The sequence below is a fragment of the Lutra lutra genome, chromosome 4, assembly GCF_902655055.1.
Source record: "Lutra lutra chromosome 4, mLutLut1.2, whole genome shotgun sequence".
NCBI lineage: Eukaryota > Metazoa > Chordata > Mammalia > Carnivora > Mustelidae > Lutra > Lutra lutra.
In genome coordinates, this window is record NC_062281.1 from 111,701,019 (window position 1) to 111,721,109 (window position 20,091).

Genomic DNA, 20,091 nt, shown 5'->3' on the forward strand with positions numbered 1-20,091 from the left:
ACACCACTTGTATTACTAAATGTTATCAATTTGAATTCATGAACTTTTAAAAAATTTACTCCCTAGCTCTGTCCACTGAGATGGTATAAAAGCAAAGAGAGTCCATTCTCCCTGAAAAGAATAGAGCTCCTTGGAGAAATAGTTGATAATCCAGGTTTGGGATGGGACATCTTGTGACTGAAGCAAGAAAAAACTCACAGACTAATGTGATCATGTCTAAAAGACACAGGAGCGGGGTGCCTGGGTGGCTCAGTTGGTTAAGCAACTGCCTTCAGCTCAGGTCATGATCCTGGAGTCCCAGGATCGAGTCCCACATCAGGTTCCCTGCTCAGCAGGGAGTCTGCTTCTCCCACTAACCTCTCTCCTCTCATGCTCTCTCTCTCATTCTCTCTCTCTCTCAAATAAATAAATAAAATCTTTTGAAAAAAAAAATAAAAAATAAAAAAAATAAAAGACACAGGAGCTGGCCTGCAGTGATTTCCACTGGCTGTTGGCTCACAACATCAAAAAGAACTGTGACTGTAATTGACTTTGATACACTGAATAATTTGAAGACCTAGTGGTATTTGAAAAAAGGGAGCATTGGGAAAAGGGAAACAGTCTTTTTTAATAGAAGAACATAAACTAATAGAAAGCAGAAGAAAATTAGAAAATTAAAATTTTTAACTTTTTTTAAAAAGATCTTATTTATTTGACAGAGAAAGAGAGATACAAGTAGGCAGAGAGGCAGGCAGAGGGAGAGGGGGAAGCAGGCTCCCTGCTGAGTGGAGAGCCTGATGTAGGGCTTCATTCTGGGACCCTGAGACCATGACCTGTGCCAAAGGCAGAGGCTTAACCCAGTGAGCCACCCAGGTGTCCCTAAAATTTTTAACTCTAAAAATTTTTCCTTCCTTCTTTTTTTTTTTTTTTTAAGAGAAAGAGAGAGTGTACAAGTAGGAAGAGGTAAAAGGAGAAACAGAATCAAAGCAGGCTCCAAGCCCAACATGGAGCCTGACCTGGGGCTGAATCTCACAACCCTGAGCTCATGACCTGAGTTGAAATCAAAAGTTGAGTGCTGGGCCACCACCTGAGTGGCTAAGTCAGTTAAGTGTCTGCCTTTAGCTCAGGTCACAATCCCAGGGTCTTGAGATAGAGCCCCACATCGGGCTCTCTGCTCAAGCAGGGAGTCTGCTTCTCCATCTTCCTCTGACCCTTCCTGCTTATGCTCACTCTCTGTCTCAAATAAATAAAATGCTAAAAAAAAAAAAAAGAGGTGCTTAACTGACTGAACTGCCCAGAATAATGTGTCTTCAATAATATATATATAGATAAAATATATATATAGATATATATATATAGATATATATATAGATTTTTATATAGATAAAATATAAAATCTACAAGATTACCCATGAAATATTCTTTCCAAAAACACTTAAGCTGAAGCTAATCAAACCTACAGACTCCACTTTCAGTTCAATGGAAATGCAAAGAATAAATGGAACAAGTCAAAGGAACAGAGAGATTAAGGATAGGAGGAAAGTGATTTAGATTCTTTAAAATCACATCATGGCGGGAAAAACAAAGGGGGTGCAGGGAAGGATCTTCTAGACTAATAAGACAATCAAATACAAAGTATGAACCTCAACTGCATCCTGGTTCAAAAACAGAAAAATTTAAATTCGTTTTTAAAACAATTAGAAATATCTGAATATGAACTTAGATGATACAATCAAGATAATTTAAGTCTCCTTAAGTATGATAATGGTATTGAGTTAAATAGAAAAATGTCCTTATTTTTAGGATATGCATGCTAAAGTAGTTAGGAGTCAAGTGTTCTGAGAAGCTAGTATGGCAAAATATTAGTAATGTTGTATTTAGGTGAAGAGTAAATGAGTACATGTATGTTTAAATTTTTTCAAAATGAAAAGCTGAAGAAATTTAAATTAAAAAGAGTCTTTAACAATGATTAGTTTGTGAATGCATGGAGATAACCCATGAATTTTTCAAACCTAACCTGGCAAAATCTGTCATAGCATGACTGAAGCCATTAAAATAACAATTTTATAAAAATAAAATATTCAAAATAAAGTAAAAATGGAGACAATATTAAGTAATGGAAATTTGAAGCATTACGTACATAATATCCAAAATGAACTTCAAGTTTTAAAATTCTAAAATTCACAGCAATAATTTCAAAGTCATAAACTGAAACATGGACTCCTCTCCTGTCATGATTTTCTATAACTCTCTATGACCCAACAAAAACAACTCTACTTTGGCTATAATATTTAGAAAACTTATTGAAGGAGCTTGCATATATTAGAAAAAGCCCTTAATATCACAATTTTTAATTGCTGTATTTACTACCTACATAGAATAAACTAGAACACAATAAAACTTTAGCCCGAAGGAGATAATGTAAACCCTCAATTATTAGAAATCATGTTTTTGTACATGCAGTGTCTTTTAAAAGAGAGCAAACACATAAAAACAAAGACATTCACAGATTTTGTTAAAAATTCATAAATCTAACTTAGCAAATTTAACTAAACCCCTTAAATACTTTACATTTCAAGCACATTTTAACAAGAGTATATTTTCAGATGATTACTCCCAAACACAGTGAGGTGTACTTAAAAAAGGATGAAAGTGTATTTGTCTGGTAAACGAGTTCCAAAGGAATAATATGTTACTTGTCTTAAATAAGTTATTTTTACATATTAGAAATCCTAAATGAATAAATGTAAATGAATTCATAAATGAAATATTGCTTCGATCCAATGAAGGGCTGATGCTTAACCCTAGCAAAGGATTACTGGAAATATGGACCTATCGATTAACAGTGAAGCCTTACAGTCAACCAAAGGAACAACTGGTATCAGTTTTATTCTGTTAACCTTTTATTATAATAGTGATGGTTAATGGTAATTTAAAGTTAGCTTATAATTGACTTGCTGCTAAAGAGGCTGAACTGCCAAGAGGGGCCTGAGTGTGAATGAAGGACCCAAGACTGTCTAAAGCCACAGGGAAGCTACTGGAAAATTCATCACCACCACTGCCAGAGTTATTTATGGCTTTGTTTTTTACATAAGCTCTCATTTTCGCTTCATAGTTCTTATCTTGTAGGCTTTTATTCCTGAATCTTGGCTAAATTCCTTGGGCTTAATCTACTGGTCTCAAAAATATTGGACAGTTGCACTGCCCACCTACCTGATCATTACTATAGTAATTGGTTACGTATCCTCATTTGGAATAAACATGATGACTGTCTTCATTCAACTCCACTCATACAATCATAGATAACTATACTAAAAATCAAGTACAGAGGAAATACTAAGAAAAGGCCATACCAACATTAAGACATATTCCTATTAGTGAAGGAAACCAAATGTTCTTACAGCCAAAGAACTTTATGCTGAAAACTGAATTCTATATAGACTAACACCAAGCATTTATTCTATTTTTGACGTAATAATTTTGACCATACTATTCTTATGTATACCCAGTACTGAAATGTCAAAAAAAGCAAGTTGAACTTCTTTTAGATTAAATTCCATTAATATTATAAATATTCTCAAGTATTTGTTATTAATGACAGACTAAATAAAATACTGCATTACCATGTAACAGACTTTTAAAAAAGTATCAGTAAAATCAAGAAGTGCCTCCAAAGAAGCGTTCATGTTATAATCTTCAAATGGCAAAAAATGAATAAATAAGAAATAAGCTTAAAATTGTATGTTAATATACAATATAATTTATTGTTCTTTAAAAAATAATTCAGCATTTATAAAGTCATTTAACATCAGAACTGAAAACTAAATGAATACTACATGTGCTACGTAGCACTGTATCTGATTATAAATGTTTTTCTACCCTCAAGTCATATGTTCAGAATCATTTGCCAATACTTTTGAAATTAAAATCATAAAGTATAAAAGTCTCTATAAAGAACTGTCATTGCTTGTTGTCATCATCAATTCAGAAAAATGTGTATAGACACAAATGATCACTTTGTAATAAGGAATTTGGCTTTACCTAAAGAAAGTTCTGACCTGCATCTTTAGGACCTCATACCTGATAATTTATGTTAACAAGATGACTCAGGATGAACCCCTGTAACTCGATGTCAGCCAGTTTTCCAGGGAGAGGCAGGGCTGGAAAGTTCTCAACCACATGGGCAAAGAATCAATCAGGCCAAGAAATAAAACATGAATAAAATTTTGGACACCACAGCATGAGTGAGCTTTCCTGATTGGCAATACTGTATGTATACTGTGGCCGGGAATAAATAACACTGTCCAGGACCCCACAGGGAGTAGATAACTGGAAAGGAAAACTGGAATTTGGACTCCTACATTCTACCGTATATGCCTCTTCCTTTGGCTGATTCAAATTTGCATCCCTTCTTGATAATAAACATGATGAGAGTGTAATAGCTTTCATTAAGTTCTGTCTTTCTAGTGAATTATTGAACCTGCAGGTAGATTTGGGAAACCCATGAATTTGCAGTCACCAAGACACACTCTACTATAGTAGTATTTGACATCTTTGGGGTCTTAATGCAAGTTATTTCCTCTTTGCTATTTTCTTTTCTGGAATATGTATGTAATAATCCTGCTTTGAGGGAATCCAAAACTTTTAAGAATGGTAAGAAAGACCATTTACTAATACTGGTCACTATCTGACTCTGCTGAATGGCAGTAATTATGTATAAGATTTGAATTATGAGGTGTAAGTATGAGGTTGCATAGGACTGGGATTCAAGGACTGTGATATACTTCCAACAAAAGTATTCCAATTCCAAAAAGATGTAAAAAGATTTTCAGTTAATTATTTTCACAAGAAGAAACCAAAGTATCTACTTTTAAAATGCTGATATGCTGAAATAAAGAAATGCTGATACTTTTTAGTGACCTTTTAAAACAAAGCACTTCGTACAAGGTTATTTCACTAATAGGCGTGGAAATGAAATCCTTTGTATTGCTTATCATTTGATCTCTATGCACTGAATTGATAGTCACAGTAGAAGCAATTATATTCAATGATTTATGGGCCCAGCACGCTTTATATTCAATGATTTATGAAGAAAATATATACCAATTACTGTAATTACTTAACCTTGAGGCTAGCAAAAAGATAATTTATTTAAAACAACAACAACAAAAAATTAGGCTATTATCACACAGAGAGAGAAGTTCTAACTAGTTTAAATAAAACCCAGTCTTCCATGCTAGAGCATAGACTAGGAAAAAGGAAGGAACATCACACATGATAAAGGTAACTAGAGAGATACAGAAAGATCAGGGAGTCATTTCTGATATATAGAAAGGACTCTAATTCGGTTAAGTCAAACACAGGTGAAAAGGGAAACAAGGAAATATAGGAAGAAATTTAAGTGGTTAATTATGAAAATCTTTTTCATAAATCTACTAAATAGATAATAACTGGATACCAAAAAATGACAGAGACAAATTGATCCATTAAAAAACCATTTAACAAAAGACCAATTTATACATTCCTCTAAATTATGTCCATAAAAAATTTAAATATACAAATCACATTCCCAAACTCAAAGGAATCTTTCTAAACAAATAAAATACATAGACATATAAACAAATTCAGAATTCAAATCATTAAAAAATATTTTAAAAATCACAGTAAATTATATTTCATAATAAGAAATAAAACAACCAAATAACAGCCATATATATACACTTGTTAAAATTTCAAAAGCTCAATGATGGAGCAATGGTGCATAATTTATTTAAATAAGTACTGTTTACTAATGTTTATACAGTATACTAATTTAATATTCTGTTAGATAATGGATTTAAAGAGCAAATGTTGAAACATCCAAAAAATTGAATTATAGTTATTCATAAAATGTCAATTTCCCCATGTGTCCAAAGTAGTGAATTACAGTAATATCTTTCAGAAAAGTCAGGTATTTGGTAAAGCAAGGCACATAGGACCAGATTTTGATAAAGGTGCTTTTTCTTTGGTCCTGTAATTACTTTAAATATGCTACATATCTGGGAGATTCTTAAGATGACTTTCAATATAGCATAAATAACTTATAAATCTTTTCTTATGTAAAGCATACATCCATGTGTAATTAAATATAACAATGAAAGTGTAGATAAAATAAGCAATGCTAACCCTTATTTTTAAAAACAAAACAAAACTCAATTGAATGACGATACAATGACATTTTAAAAGTTCAATAATTTGATATGTAGGAAAAGTGTAACAATATTTAAGAATAATCAATATTACACTACATCTACTGGGCACAAAGTCAATTAGTTTCTTTTTAGATTCTGTCTCCTTAGAATCTAGTTTAAATATCAAACTACCTTCCCTTCTGTGAAATTGTGACATTCAATATAAACTGATGTAAACATTGAAGTTTTGCATCTCTAAACTATAGTTTCTACCATAAAACTAACCTCCAACTTCCCTAAGAACACTTATTAAAGAAGTGGTAATATTACCATGTTGAAACACCTACATATTGAATTTTAAACTTTTCTTCCCAAATACTTAATTATTAATTTTTAATAGAACTATCAACTGGCACTCTTCTCCCATGAATATAGTGAACAAAGTAGTTGAGAGATAACAAGTAAACTTTTAAAAGTAAGAATTTAAATAGTCAAGATTGATTGATACAATAAGGCTTTTGAAGGTCATCAAAACACACCACACACACATACAAAAATGGCATTATTTGAGTAAATAACATGGTCTAGGATGGCCCCCCTTCTCAAATCCAATTCTTTCTCTATGAATTAAAAATTATAAGCTACACAACCCAATCTCTAATAACATCTTTAAGCCTACTAGAAAAGCAAAATATAAATTAAACTTGTCTAATAAAAGTTGGTTTAAAAATAGGCTTTAGATCACTTCATCTTCTCTCACAACTCTTAATTATATTTTTAAAAGCTTTATTGGGAATCTTAAAATTATATTATTTTGGACACTGGAAAATATGGTAACATGTCTAATATCCAATTATTTGATTTTATCATTTTTTGAAGGTACACTCAGCCTATGTAAATGTACACTGAATTAATATATACTAGTACCCAACTAGTACTTCCATGCAGGCTGAACATAAATCTTTATATATACTCTTGAATTCTTTGCATTTGCAGGACTTAGATATCACTCAGAAGTAGATAGTAAGATGTAAGTCTGAATGCTGTTAAGATCTAAAAACACAATGCTCAGAATGTGGTGAAGTTATTAAAAATTCTCTAAAAGATGGTCACTGAAAATCATAGGTCAGGCTTCCAGAAAGTTTAGTTAGTTCCAATTTGGAATCACCAGCTAATTGATTTAAGATATTTTGTAATTTTAATCACTTTTAGACTCTGAATGGAATAGATTAGACCTGTGTCTTATAGAGATGTGGTTTGCATAAAGCAAAGAAACACAGCCAGTCCTAATAAGCCAAAGTACCCAAAAATTTGTAACACGGTATTTTTGAGCCAAATTCTATTTAACAAAATCCATTATAACAATATAAAAATAGTTATTTTTTTTAAGTTTTTATACTATTAGAATGGGAGACTTAAAAATATATAAGCATGAATGAAAAAAATAAAGTAAAATACTTCTTATACATAATAGGTAATTCTATCTATAGTCAATAATTAAATTACATCCATATTCCGTATTCTTGCCCACCAATTCACTTTACCATTTTTGCTATATTTTCTCTCCCTCTTGAACCAACTTATTAAATAACTCATGTAATTTATAACCTCAACTCCAGTGCTAATCAAAACGGAAAAGAAACCACTATCTTAAATCTAAGTGGTGGCTCCTTCCCAGCAGCTTCTACAGGGCCACAGAAAGGGAACTCAGAATTTGCTACGTCTCCTAGACATGTGACCAGAGTATTCCTGGGGATGGTGGGTTTATGAAAGGCCTAAAAAGTTCTTCTGAGCAGCCTTGAGTTTATAGCTATAGTGCCATTTAAAATAATATAATATTATGGCAATCTGGAATGTCTCTAAGAAAGGTCATTTTGGTCTCAATTCATTGATATCTATACTATTATTATTTTGGTGGTTGGTTTTAACAGCTGTAGATTAAAGGAATTTTTACAGATCAATGACTACAATATTCATTTTAAAACATTTTAGTTGTGTACAGTATACGCTTTGATAGTTCAAAATTCTCCAAGTGGAGATAATAGATAATAATAATTATTTTCAATTATTAAATGAGTATTTAATCCTTTTAAATTCATTTTGAAACTTTAATGGAAATTACCACATACAGCAATTTAATTTAAAGAAATATTAAGGATTTATCTGATTTACAGAAAAGAAACACAATTAAGAGATTAAGAACAAAACTCAATTAGTGCAAAAGTCTCAGGCTACAATCTGGCACAGGAGCAACTGGATTGCTTTCAGCAGTTTCAAAGCACTAAACGGATCTTAAAATGTAGATGGAGAAATAGATGTGTGTATTTCCCTACATTAAATTTAAGTATGAATTTTATTCTCTCATAAATTAGACGCAGGACATAACTTTATCAATTTTTATGTAGTTGAACAAATGACATTTAGCAATCTTTTCTTTAGTATATAAATATAAAAATCTCAGATACATTAAAATGTTTTTCAAATCATACTTCTGTTTCTTCACAGCTTTATAAGCAATTATAATTATAATTTTCAAACTTTGAATATTCCATGTGATTTGATATTTCTATACAGAAAAAGATAAAAAACATTTAATAAGATTAAATAGATCTCATTTGCAAAAATTGTATCTGACATTTGTTGTGTGCTCTTGCAAAGAGTGCATAAGGACATTTCTGCAGCAATCAAAAGGTAAAATCTTTTTAAACTCAGATTTCAAGTTTTCTCCAATAATTATTCTAATAGCTGGAAATACTTTCAAGCTTTGATTTCTCGATGTAATAGCTATTTCATTAACATATACACATTTTATCCTTAAACTTTTATATTTTCAAATCATTTGAACAATACAATGAGATTCAGCATGATGATATCTTCTGAGAGTCTGTAGAAGTCCTCTATGCAAGATTAATGTTGAGATTCCTAGTGCACCATTGTGAAAAATCAGTTAAAGATAGTATACGACTATGCTTTAGTAGGATTGCCTGTAGGTTTGGGATCATAACCATATAGGAAAGTAGCTGTTATTACAAGGATGGCTCCAAGGAAAAAGACACTAAATAGATGAAGAAAAAATGAAAAAGAGATAATCAGATTAAAAGCAAAACAACTTCTATTTCTTCTCTTATAAAAACAATTTTAACTTGGGAAAAAAATGTTCCAGTAATAAGGCTAACAAATACTAAGTACTTAATACATTCTAGGTATTCAAGCCAAGTGTTTTCTATGCATCTCATTTAATTCTTATAACCACCTTATGAAGAAGTATTAGTATTAACCTCATTTTTTTTATATATGAGGAAACTGAGGGTTAGAGAGTTTAAGTAACTTGCTTAAAGTCAACTTTAAGTGGAAGACAAGACTCAAATCTAGGTATGCTTGACTCTAGAACCCTACTTTCATCCACTGCACTGTATTGGCTCCCAAAGCAAAGATGTTTTAAATGTATTTCCCCTTAATATGTCTTTTGCCTGTAATACATTGAATAATAAAAGATCTCAACTTTTAAGTACTTGAAAATATAAACAGAAAATGGCATTCTTTTGAGACCAAAGTAAAGTTCAGCTTTTTGTTTGTTTTTTTAGTAAAGTTCAGTTTAAAATCCAAGGTGGTAATAAGCAAAATTCAGGACCAACTTCACAGGATGCTTTACAAAAGGAAATTCGATTAAATGCAGGTAGACTTGGTTTATTCTTTATTTTATCTATCCAGAGATATAATATACCTTATTATAAACTATAAATGAACTTAAACTGGTACTGGAACTTAAAGTGGAGATAAAGTGAATACGAATTTAACTTTTAAGATGTAAATTCTTCAAAGTACTATTACAGGGACATGAGTTAGTCTTGGTTTTAAAGTTTTATTAATAGTTCAAAGTCACTCTCTTGAGTTTTACAATAATAAACATTTGTTCTATAAAGGAAAAAGATCACAACCCTTACTATGACATAAAGGGCCCCTTCCTAATGTGGTCCCCCTGACCTCATCTCCCATATTCCACCCACCCAATCTATAGTTCAGCCATTCCATTCAGTGAAACAGTGTGCCTTTCAGGACAGTGTCCTTTTAGATGCTACTCCCTCGCTCTGCTTGCAATGTCCTTTCTCCCAAGAAAATGATTATTCATAACTCACGTCTAATGTCCCCTAAGTGGAGGTACTCTATGATAACATTTATTACACGTTATTAAATGACACATTATTGACATGTCTGCACGCCTGCTTAACCATGTGCTCCTCATTCATCATTATATCCCAAGAGCCTAGGATATAGAGGGAGCTCAATAATTATCTGCTGTTGGTTTGATGTAAATGGGTAACTTTTCAAAAGCCTCTGATGCAGGTACACATGTAAGATTATGACAACATAAACCTTCCTACAATACCTCTTAAAGAAAATTAGTACCATAGGAATATTTCATAATTAGGCTTTGGACAAGCTTCTGACTGAAAACTTCCTCTGTCAGGCATTCTGACCTTTGCCTAGCTTTCTGGACCTCTGGAATTACACAGAATCACATGCTCAACTGAAAAGCTGTCTGATCCAATTCTCTACCCACTGCAGGAATCCATTTTATGAAATTTCTAACAGGATCTACTAGAATACCTAACAATGTCATGAAACTCCCGCTTGTCAAGATAGCTATTTTTACATGGTTCTGAGGAAAAAAAATTTTGTTGGGGAAAAACTATCAGAATACAATGATTATTTCAAGGATTTGGGCACCTGATTTCCAACAGAATTGCATATATATGCTTCATTGCTGCACTGATCATAAAATTCTCATTTATTCACATGTCTATCTCTTTAATCATTGTTATCTCTTTGAAGAGATGAAATCATATCTCATTCATACATCCCTGTTTCTCCAGGATCTGGTACAGTGAAAGGAAGGCACATAGTGGACATTTAATAAATTTTTGATAGAAGAATAAACAAGCCTAAATGCAAGGATGATTAATACCAATAAGCAAAATAATCAACACAAGAAAAATAAGTTAGGAAAAGGAATACTGGTGATATATTAATAGAGGTGTTTAGCAGTCAGCTGAAAATAGGAATCTAGAGTTGAAGTTAAGTTGGGACTTATCTTCACAGAGAGGACAGACAAGACATGGCAGTGAATGAGATGAATGAGAGAGTGAGTAAGGATTGATAGGTTACTAAAGGAGCAGTCAGAAAGGCAAGTACAGGGGAACCACCTCTGAGAAAACAACAAACAAAACCTAAGCAGTTTTAGGAAGTGAAATGGGGATAACAAAGGAAAATACATTAATACATTTGGAATAGGGGTCATTGGATTTATTACTTAAGAGATGTTCTTCACAAAAATAAGAATATACAAAGTTAGTCTAGTTATAGGAAAAATAATCCATCTTCTTCATCTGACTCAGTGTCAAAACATTCATTCATTCAATAATAACAAACTCATTATCTTTTCCCTTTTTATCTTCATCCCAACATACCCTACATAGTCCCTTAGAAACATGGCTTTACATGCAGATATAAATCTTATTGACAAACTACTATTCTTTTGCCCTTCTACTGATTTACCTGTTCATTTACTTGTTTATTGTTTATTCCCTACATGACTCAAAGATTTAAAGTTACCATCCTGAGTCAGCTTTATATGAGGTGTTATTTTTTTAAAGGTATGCCTTTTTAAATGTACCCTAAAAATCTAGATTCCAAAACATCTAAGATAATTTAAAGTTCCCAACTTACTCAAATAATACATTAGTGTACAATTTCCTCATTTAATGAATAGAGGCTAAAGCATCATTAAAATATATATCCTAGTTGTTAGGCTAGTCTCACTAGCTAGGTAGTTCATTCCCATACCAAACTAGAAATAGAAATACTTTTAAATCCATGCCTCAGAGAAATTAAACATTCCAATATGTGTGTCCCAGACCTATATTACCCAGGTTGCTAGAAGAATGAAACCACAAATGTTTAATATAGAAACATAAAGAGCATATTATGTTTTTCTACTGCCACATTCCATCTATAATCCTATCTCACTCTCAGTAACACAAATAAATATTACTAGCTGTATTAAAATTTTAAGGACTTGAATATTCATTCAAATAGAGTGCCTATTATAGGCCAAGCTTCGGCCTTGCTGACTTATAAGATGGTAATAAATCTTCTGAAGAAAGGAGGAAAGAATGTTAGAATGGAGGGGGGGTGCTTTTATTTAGGGAGGTCTTCTGATACAGTAAATTTGAGCCAAGACCTGAGGATGTGAGGGAGTTTGTCATGTGAATACACAGGAGATGAGAATTCCAAGATGATTGAAGGGCAAGTCAAAGCCCGTAGCAAAGAGGTTGCTGTAGATAGACAGATGGGGGAGGGGAGGGAGGGAGGAAGGAAGGAAAGAAGAAAGAAAAAGAAAGGAGGGAGGGAGGGAAGGAAGGAAACAGAAGGAAAGTAATATCAGATGAAGACAGGTGCGTAGTTGAGGGCCATATCAAATAGGCCATTAATAATTACAACTTTTAGGTAACAGAGTGATGAGCAGAGTGGTGATATGATCTAATTTACGTTGAAAATAGTTTGCTGAATGGAGAACATTGTAGGGGCACAGAGCAAGAGACAAAGCAATGAGATAAATCAAGAGACTATTTCCTTAATCCAGGTGATAAATGAGTATGCCTTGGACCAGGGGGGTAGCAATGGAAGTTGTGAGAAATGGTTGACTCTGGAGATATTAAAAAGGAAGAGGTGACAGGCTTTATTTCTAGATTGGAATGATGTATGAGAGAAAGGTAAAGAGAAGTTGATAACCTTACTTCCTATTTCACTCAGAAGATAAAGAACTTCCATATATTTTAACTTTCTAAGTCTGTCTACCTATCTATAGGCCTTCTCTTAGGTTACTGTGGATAAACTGTTCCTGTTTAAGTCAAGGAGAATTTTAGCTTAAGCAACTGGAGAAGGAAGGTGCTGCCATTTACTAAATTGGGAAACCCTTATAGGGTTAGGGAATGAATTATGTAGTAGACATTCAAGTGAAAATGTCAAATAGGCAATTAAATATACAAGCCTGGAATTCAAAGTAAAATGTGAAAGTAGAGAGGAAGAAAAGGAAAGGAAAGAAAGAAAAGGAAAGGAAAGGAGAAGAGAAGGGAAGAGAAGCAAAGAGAAGCAAAGCAAAGAGAAGAGAAAGAAGGAAAGGAAAGGGAAGGTTATCATCCTTGAGAATAGAGATCACCTAAGGGAGTGAGTACAAATAAGAGGTTCAAGGACAGATCCTTCAGAGACTCCAAAGTTTAGAAGTTAAGAAGATGAGGAGGGGAGTGAAGTTGACGAAAACCAAGACTAGTAGCCTGGAATCCACTAAAATATAATCTCATTACTCTGGGATTATAAATAATTATAAAAAAATAATAGGACTTTCAGTACCAGCTATAATAGGTATTAATCACACTTCATTCTTCCTGACTCTGTTTCCTCCCTTGGCATTGATGACACTACACATCCTGGGTCTCCTGCCTCACCCATCATTCCTTTTGTAATTCTCTTCCCAACCACTCTTCTGCCACCACCTAAAAGAGTTTTCTCCTGCACATTCTCTACATAAACTATTCTCTTCAAGAATGTCATCTATTCTCCTGGCTTTACCTATGTCAATTCCACACATAAAAATGCCACTATATGATTTATTGAAATTTTTATATGACATTTTACTTTGGGGGAAAAGTTTGAAAAAATTTTCCAGTCTATTGGGAAAATTCTGGCTAGTTAAATTTGTACAAAAAACTTACTAGTGGAATATTTTCTTCTATGTAGTTAGTTTGAAACCTTTTTTTTAAAGACAATTAAGGAGCACCTGGGTGGCTCAGTTGTTAAGCATCTGCCTTTGGCTCAGGTCATGATCCCAGCGTCCTGGGATTGAGCCCTGCATTGGGCTTCCTGCTCGGCGGGAAGCCTGCTTCTCCCTCTCCCACTCCCTGTGCTTGTGTTCCCTCTCTTGCAGTCTTTCTCTCTGTCAAATAAATAAATAAAATCTTTAAAAAAATAAAAGACAATTAAATGCTGGGAAACAGAGAGTTGCTGGAGGGGAGGCAGTAGAGATATGGGGGTAACTGGGTGATGGACATTAAGGAGGACATGTGATGTAATCACTGGGTATTATATAAGACTGATGAATCACAGGCCTATACCTCTGAAATCAATACACTGCATGTTAATTAACTGAATTTAAATTAAAAAAATGTTTTTTTAAAAAAGATAAAACAGAGAGGGAGGTGAACCATAGAGACTCTTAACCCTGGAAAACAAACTGAGGTTGCTGGTGGGAGGTGGGTAGCGGACAGGGTACTGGGTCTCGGGCATTAAGAAGGGTACATGATGTAATGAGCAGCAGATATTATATGCAACTGAAGAATCACTAAATTCTTCCCCTGAAACTAATAATACACTATATCTTAACTAAATAGAATTTAAATAATTTTTTAAAACTAAAAAAAAGACAGCTAAATGATTTTTTACAATATTTCCTTGATTCTTCAAAAGTTATAATAAAATAAAATTTTTCATACCAGATCTTATTAAGAATTCTTATTTTTCCACATATTTTGGATACTTAAAGAAATAGAAAAGAATACATTACCTGGTTGGCACAAAATCTTGTAGCCAAAAATAGGATATCAGTGTTGATAGTATTATGGATAAAGAGGTTGCAAATCCTTTTAAAATATTATCTGCGTATTTAATAACTGCAGCTATTACAAGGCCTCCAAGTGCCTGCAAAAATTTTAAAAGATTATTTTAAACAAACATATATAAAACTGCCTTTCAAAACAATCTCATTATTCAATGAAGCTTTAAGCTTTTGTCCTATAAATTTAATCCCACTATAATAACTGATTTTTATTAAATATATCCTATAACCAACAGACTTCCAGGTTTCATTCAACAGCCCTTTTATTTCAAAAGTGATCTGATGAAGTAACTACCACAGTAATCTGCAGTTTGTCATAATATAGTTTGTACTGTGAATAAAACATCTATCCTCAACCAATTTAGTAATTAAACATCACTTGTTCAGACAAATGTGGAAAGACTGGTCACTCAGATCCATGATATGTTTTTATTTTTGAAGTAAAAATAAAGTGTAACTTGAATTTTTTTTTTTACTTGGCTTTCTTCCCCCAGCTTCTCACCATTCAACCTACTTTTTATTGCTGTCAGATTATTCTTCTGAACTTTCTACCAAATCTCTCTCAAAGTCCACACTGTGCCTACTTAAATAATGAGGTTTTACCACACTATACAGTTTTGTTTTCTGCCAAACTCTACTTACACATCCTAAATCTGGATTACCCATGTTAAGAACTTTTACTGTACCTCTGCACATGACAGAAGCTTATTAGTGAAAGTCACAAACTATGCCAATTGAGCTCAATGGAAACTGATGTCCTATTACCTCCTGGCAATGTGCATGTTCATCTATTTAGTCCACGATGAATCCCTCATATCGACTGTACCAAACCTCCTTTATCTTGCTCAAGTCTTACAGGAAGAGGGCTTTCCTCTGCTAGAATAAAAGCTATCATACAAACTCTCTTGATTTACCCTATCTCTACTTCAAATTTCCTCTGAATTTTCACTTACCCTTGTCTCCTTTTATCTTAAAAATAGAAGTATCCTTCCTGCTTTCAAAACACAACTATCCTTTGCTATCCACACCCACCTTCTGTAACAGGCCTTGCTTCTTACAGCTTCAAATACCTCCAAAGAAAGGGTTTGTGAAGGCAGTGACTTGCATCTTCACTTTTATATCCGCCAGAGTAATCAAGTATATTTTTGATGATGAAATTACTCAACCCTTGACCAATTTCAAATTATAAACGGAGATAATTTGACAGGAATATTTTAATATGTAACTACAATGTAAGGCAGATTTAAATATCTAGATCTGCTTTTGAGCCTTAATGCACTGATCATAGACTTCCTATATAAGAATTGTAAAACAAATCAAAAGTTATATTTGCTTTCAGTTTGAACTCTTTTATTCTTAAACTTGATTTTAATTATGTCAAATTTAAATACCATAAAGTTATTTATGACCTTTTCAAAGTGTTTTCATTATTGCATTAAGACCAGTTCTATTTTAACTTCCCTGAATAAGCTTGATATAATGAGAACACCCAACAGGAGGGATCTCTTTCCCTCACATTGTACATCAGGAGCTACTCTGATTATCTACATTTAAAAAAAGTTTATTAGCACTAAATATGACTTTAAATGCTTTACCTGAAGAATAACAACTATCCAAGTCAGTCGGTTATATCCCTGAAAAAATCCATTCTTTGACACCAATTCTCCATCATAAATGTATACACCCATTAATCCAAATATACTCCCAAAGAAACCTTAAAAAAAAAAAAAAGTCAGGTTTATGTCATACGTCATTTAGTTTGGAGAAACTAAACTAAACTTTATTTGGAGAAAAGTCAGGTTTATGTGATATGCCATTTAGTTTGGAAAAATATTTTTCCATTGACATTCCATATAATTTTATATTTATATAATTTTATATTTAGCTTTTCCTTTTTGACAAAATTTGACTACTTAAAAAATCTTTTACTTGGGTGGGCACCTGGGTGCTGAGTCGGTTAAGCCTCTGCCTTCAGCTTGAGTCATAATCCTGGGGTCCTGGTCCTGGGATAAGCCCTGAATTGGGCTCCCTGCTCAGCGTGGAGTCTGCTTCTCCTTCTTCCTCTGCCCCTGCCTGCCCCGCCTTTCTCTCTCTCAAATAAGTACATAAATATTTTTTAAAAAAGAAATAAAATTTAAACAAATAAAAATCTTTTACTTGGATATTTATATAAACCTAACAAAATTATACTTAATACTGTATTATGATTGTAAGAAAAAGGAGGATATAGAAAAGAGCAGAGATTACCAACTTTGGAACACTAAAAAATATAATGGCATTAAGAGCGCCATGGTGGCTTAATCAGTTAAGCTGCCAACTCTTGGTTTCGGCTCAGGTCACGACCTTGTGGTTGTGAGATCGAGCCCCTCAACGGGCTCCGTGCTCACTACAGAGTTTGCTTCAGATTCTCTCCCTCTCCCTTTCCCTTTTCTCCCCCTGCTCTCATGCTCTCTCTCAAATAAATACATAAATAAAATCTTTAAAAATATATATAATGCTTAAATTACATGACTACATGGCTGTCTCATTCAAATATCTGAAAAATGGTCACTTTTGGCATATTCATTGTCTCATATCTTCTATTGCTAGCTCTAGATGTTCATATATACGTATTTATATATGCAGAAATAAAAGCTCAGATATGTGGCATAGCATTTTTCCTTATTAAGAAGTTTTGAAAGTACATTAAGTAGTATCCAAAAATTCAAAGCTGAGAAATAGTCAGGCAACATCAGAAGCTGTCATTACTAAAGCCTCACTGTTAAGGAAAGCCAGTTCAGTGAGAGGAGAAACTATGTCTTATTCATTCCTATGTTCCTTAGCTGCACCACGGAATTTAGCACATGGCTACTGGATCTAAAAGATTTCCAGGAGCAATCCTAAACTATAAAGAAAGAAAGAAATGCCTACAAGCGCCACCTGTTAGGAGTTGTCTCTGGTAATATTTGTAGTAAAGAGTGCAGGGTGAAGCAATTTCTTTATAAAGCCATAATTACTTAAAGATTCCATGATGAAAAGGAACTAAAAGGGATATGAAATGTTCTGCTAATTTTATTTAGGCCAACTCAATCAATTTTAATTAAGTTTTTTATTTTGGCCCCGCGTCAGGCTCTGTGCTCTGTGTAGAATCTGCTTGAGATTCTCTCTCCGCCACCTTCTGCTCCCCAACCCCACATGCACTCTAAATAAATAAATAAATAAATAAATAACTCGCTCTTTAAATGAATGAATGAAAGTAACAGCTGATAATGACAAAACAAGGTATATAGTACTGAAGGCTACATACATGTCAGTATATACAGATCTACTGCATTCTATCAGTTATATGTCATTGAATGAATAATAAGAATATGAAATATATACATAACATCATGTGCCACAAGTTCTAAGTGCTTTATGTGTGTTAACTCACAACAACCCTATTAGGTAGATACTTTTATGCCCATTTTATAGATGAAGAAACTGATACACAGAGAAGTTAAATAAACATGTCTGAGCTCACAATGCTGGTAAGTGATGGACTCTGGATGTGAATCCAGGCAGTGTGGCACTGGACTCCATGATCTTAACCACTGCACTATTTAATCATATTGATAGTTTATTTCAACAATCTTCTACATGTTTTCTATTTTTTACAATTATAACCAATGCTAAAATAAATAACCTTAAACATCCATCTTTGTGCTCTTGTGTAAGTTATCTGTAGGATAAATTCTTATCTAGAAGTGGAATTTTTGCATCAAAGCGTTTATTTACAATTTTGTTAAACATTCCCAGTTTCAGATCCAATAAGGTTATATCAATCTACACTCCTCGCAATCACAGATAATAAGAGTTCCTGCTTCTCCACTCTGGCTAACATAGGATCTTATCAACTTGCTAATCTTTAACAGTTTGATACTTGAAAAATTAAAACGTTTTAATTTGGGGGCACCTGGGTGGCTCAGTTGGTTAAGCATCTGACTTTGGCTCAGATCCTGGAATAGAATGACCTCTACGCTCAGTGGGAAATCTGAATCTCCTTCTCCCTCTTCCTCTGCCCCTACTCTGCTAGTGCATGCATGTGGGTGTGCACACTCTTGCTCTCTTGCTCTCTCAAATAAATGTTTTAAAAAAATATGTTTTAATTTCTGTTTTTGTAATCTCAAGTTATCTACAACTTATTTATGTACCCTTTTTGAAACTTTGAGGTAGCTTACCGTTCACTAGATTATGTTATGAGGTCAAATTAAAGAGTAAGAAAAAAAAATAAGAAGAAACCCATAACCACAGAATCATGAATTCTGGCTTTTTGTTTTTATTTTATAATTCAAGAAAACTTAGGGCAATTACACAATCTTTTAATAGTTCTTTCTTTCCTGATATTTGCATATTTGTATTATATATATTTATATTATATTTATAGTGATTACTATGCAAGGTACTTGATTCTAAACACTTTACAAGTACTAACTCATTTAATCCTCATAGCAACATATGGAGTTAGTACTATAATTAAGGACATTTTATCAATGAGGAAAGTGAAGCAGAGGAAGATTAAGCAACTTCCCTAAGGCCACACAGGTGGTTAAGTGATGAAATCAGGATTTGAGTTGATCCGACTACAAAATCAAGTGTTCTTATCCACTATACTACAGATACACTGTTTCTGAAATGGTGAATTAAATTGGTTGGTGCTTTTCAAGCCTCTGTACTTACTTTCTAGACAAACGAACAAAAAGAAGCTAATCTTTACAAACGAACAAAAAGAAGGTAATCTTTAAGTATTTTCTTCGAATATTCTTTTTAAAAAACCCAACTTGATACATTTCTATAGATTTTGCACAGAAACGGTAATAAATCCTGTGATAAAAAATGAAGGTTTGGTTTGCCTGTTATCACATTATTTTAAAATAGCTGGAAAAAATGAACTAATCAAGTTTGGAAGGTTTGTTTGGGATGGTTTGACTTAAAATATAGGCCATTAGGAGTATAGATACTCGCTGTGGAGGGCCTGACTGCTACCAAGGCAGACATGGCATACCTATTGAGTTGATGTAGACAGAAGAAAAAAACGTTTTCAAAGATGAGCTCCAAAATCACAAGGACAGAGGCCTAAGATAGAATGGATGATTTGCAACTGAGCTGTCTCTCACATGTACCGTTCTCCAGAATGACTATATACCAGGAATACTAAATGCTGGAATCTTTGTATGAGGAACTAAAGGTTATAATACTGTATATAAATAAGTTTAAATATTTGTTCAGGGGTGCCTGGGTGGCTTAGTTGAT

At 33.2% G+C, this 20,091-nt stretch overlaps 1 protein-coding gene and 1 pseudogene across 3 annotated transcripts in view; one reads left to right on the forward strand and one right to left on the reverse strand.

Annotated features, from left to right (window-relative positions):
* Window positions 1-2,977: 2,977 nt before the first annotated feature.
* On the forward strand, window positions 2,978-3,678 carry LOC125097351 (phosphatidylinositol N-acetylglucosaminyltransferase subunit P-like; annotated as a pseudogene).
* Window positions 3,679-7,537: 3,859 nt separating this feature from the next.
* The window catches only part of SLC35A3 (solute carrier family 35 member A3), a 49,599-nt gene continuing 37,045 nt past the window's right edge, over window positions 7,538-20,091 (reverse strand). For all 3 annotated transcript variants that reach the window (XM_047726071.1, XM_047726070.1, XM_047726069.1), the window contains exons 6-8: window positions 16,416-16,534; window positions 14,770-14,903; window positions 7,538-9,204 (exon numbers count right to left, since the gene is read on the reverse strand). In XM_047726071.1, the coding sequence (XP_047582027.1) occupies window positions 9,114-9,204; window positions 14,770-14,903; window positions 16,416-16,534 (344 nt within the window). In that variant the 3' untranslated portion in view covers window positions 7,538-9,113. The remainder of the gene's footprint in view (window positions 9,205-14,769; window positions 14,904-16,415; window positions 16,535-20,091) is intronic.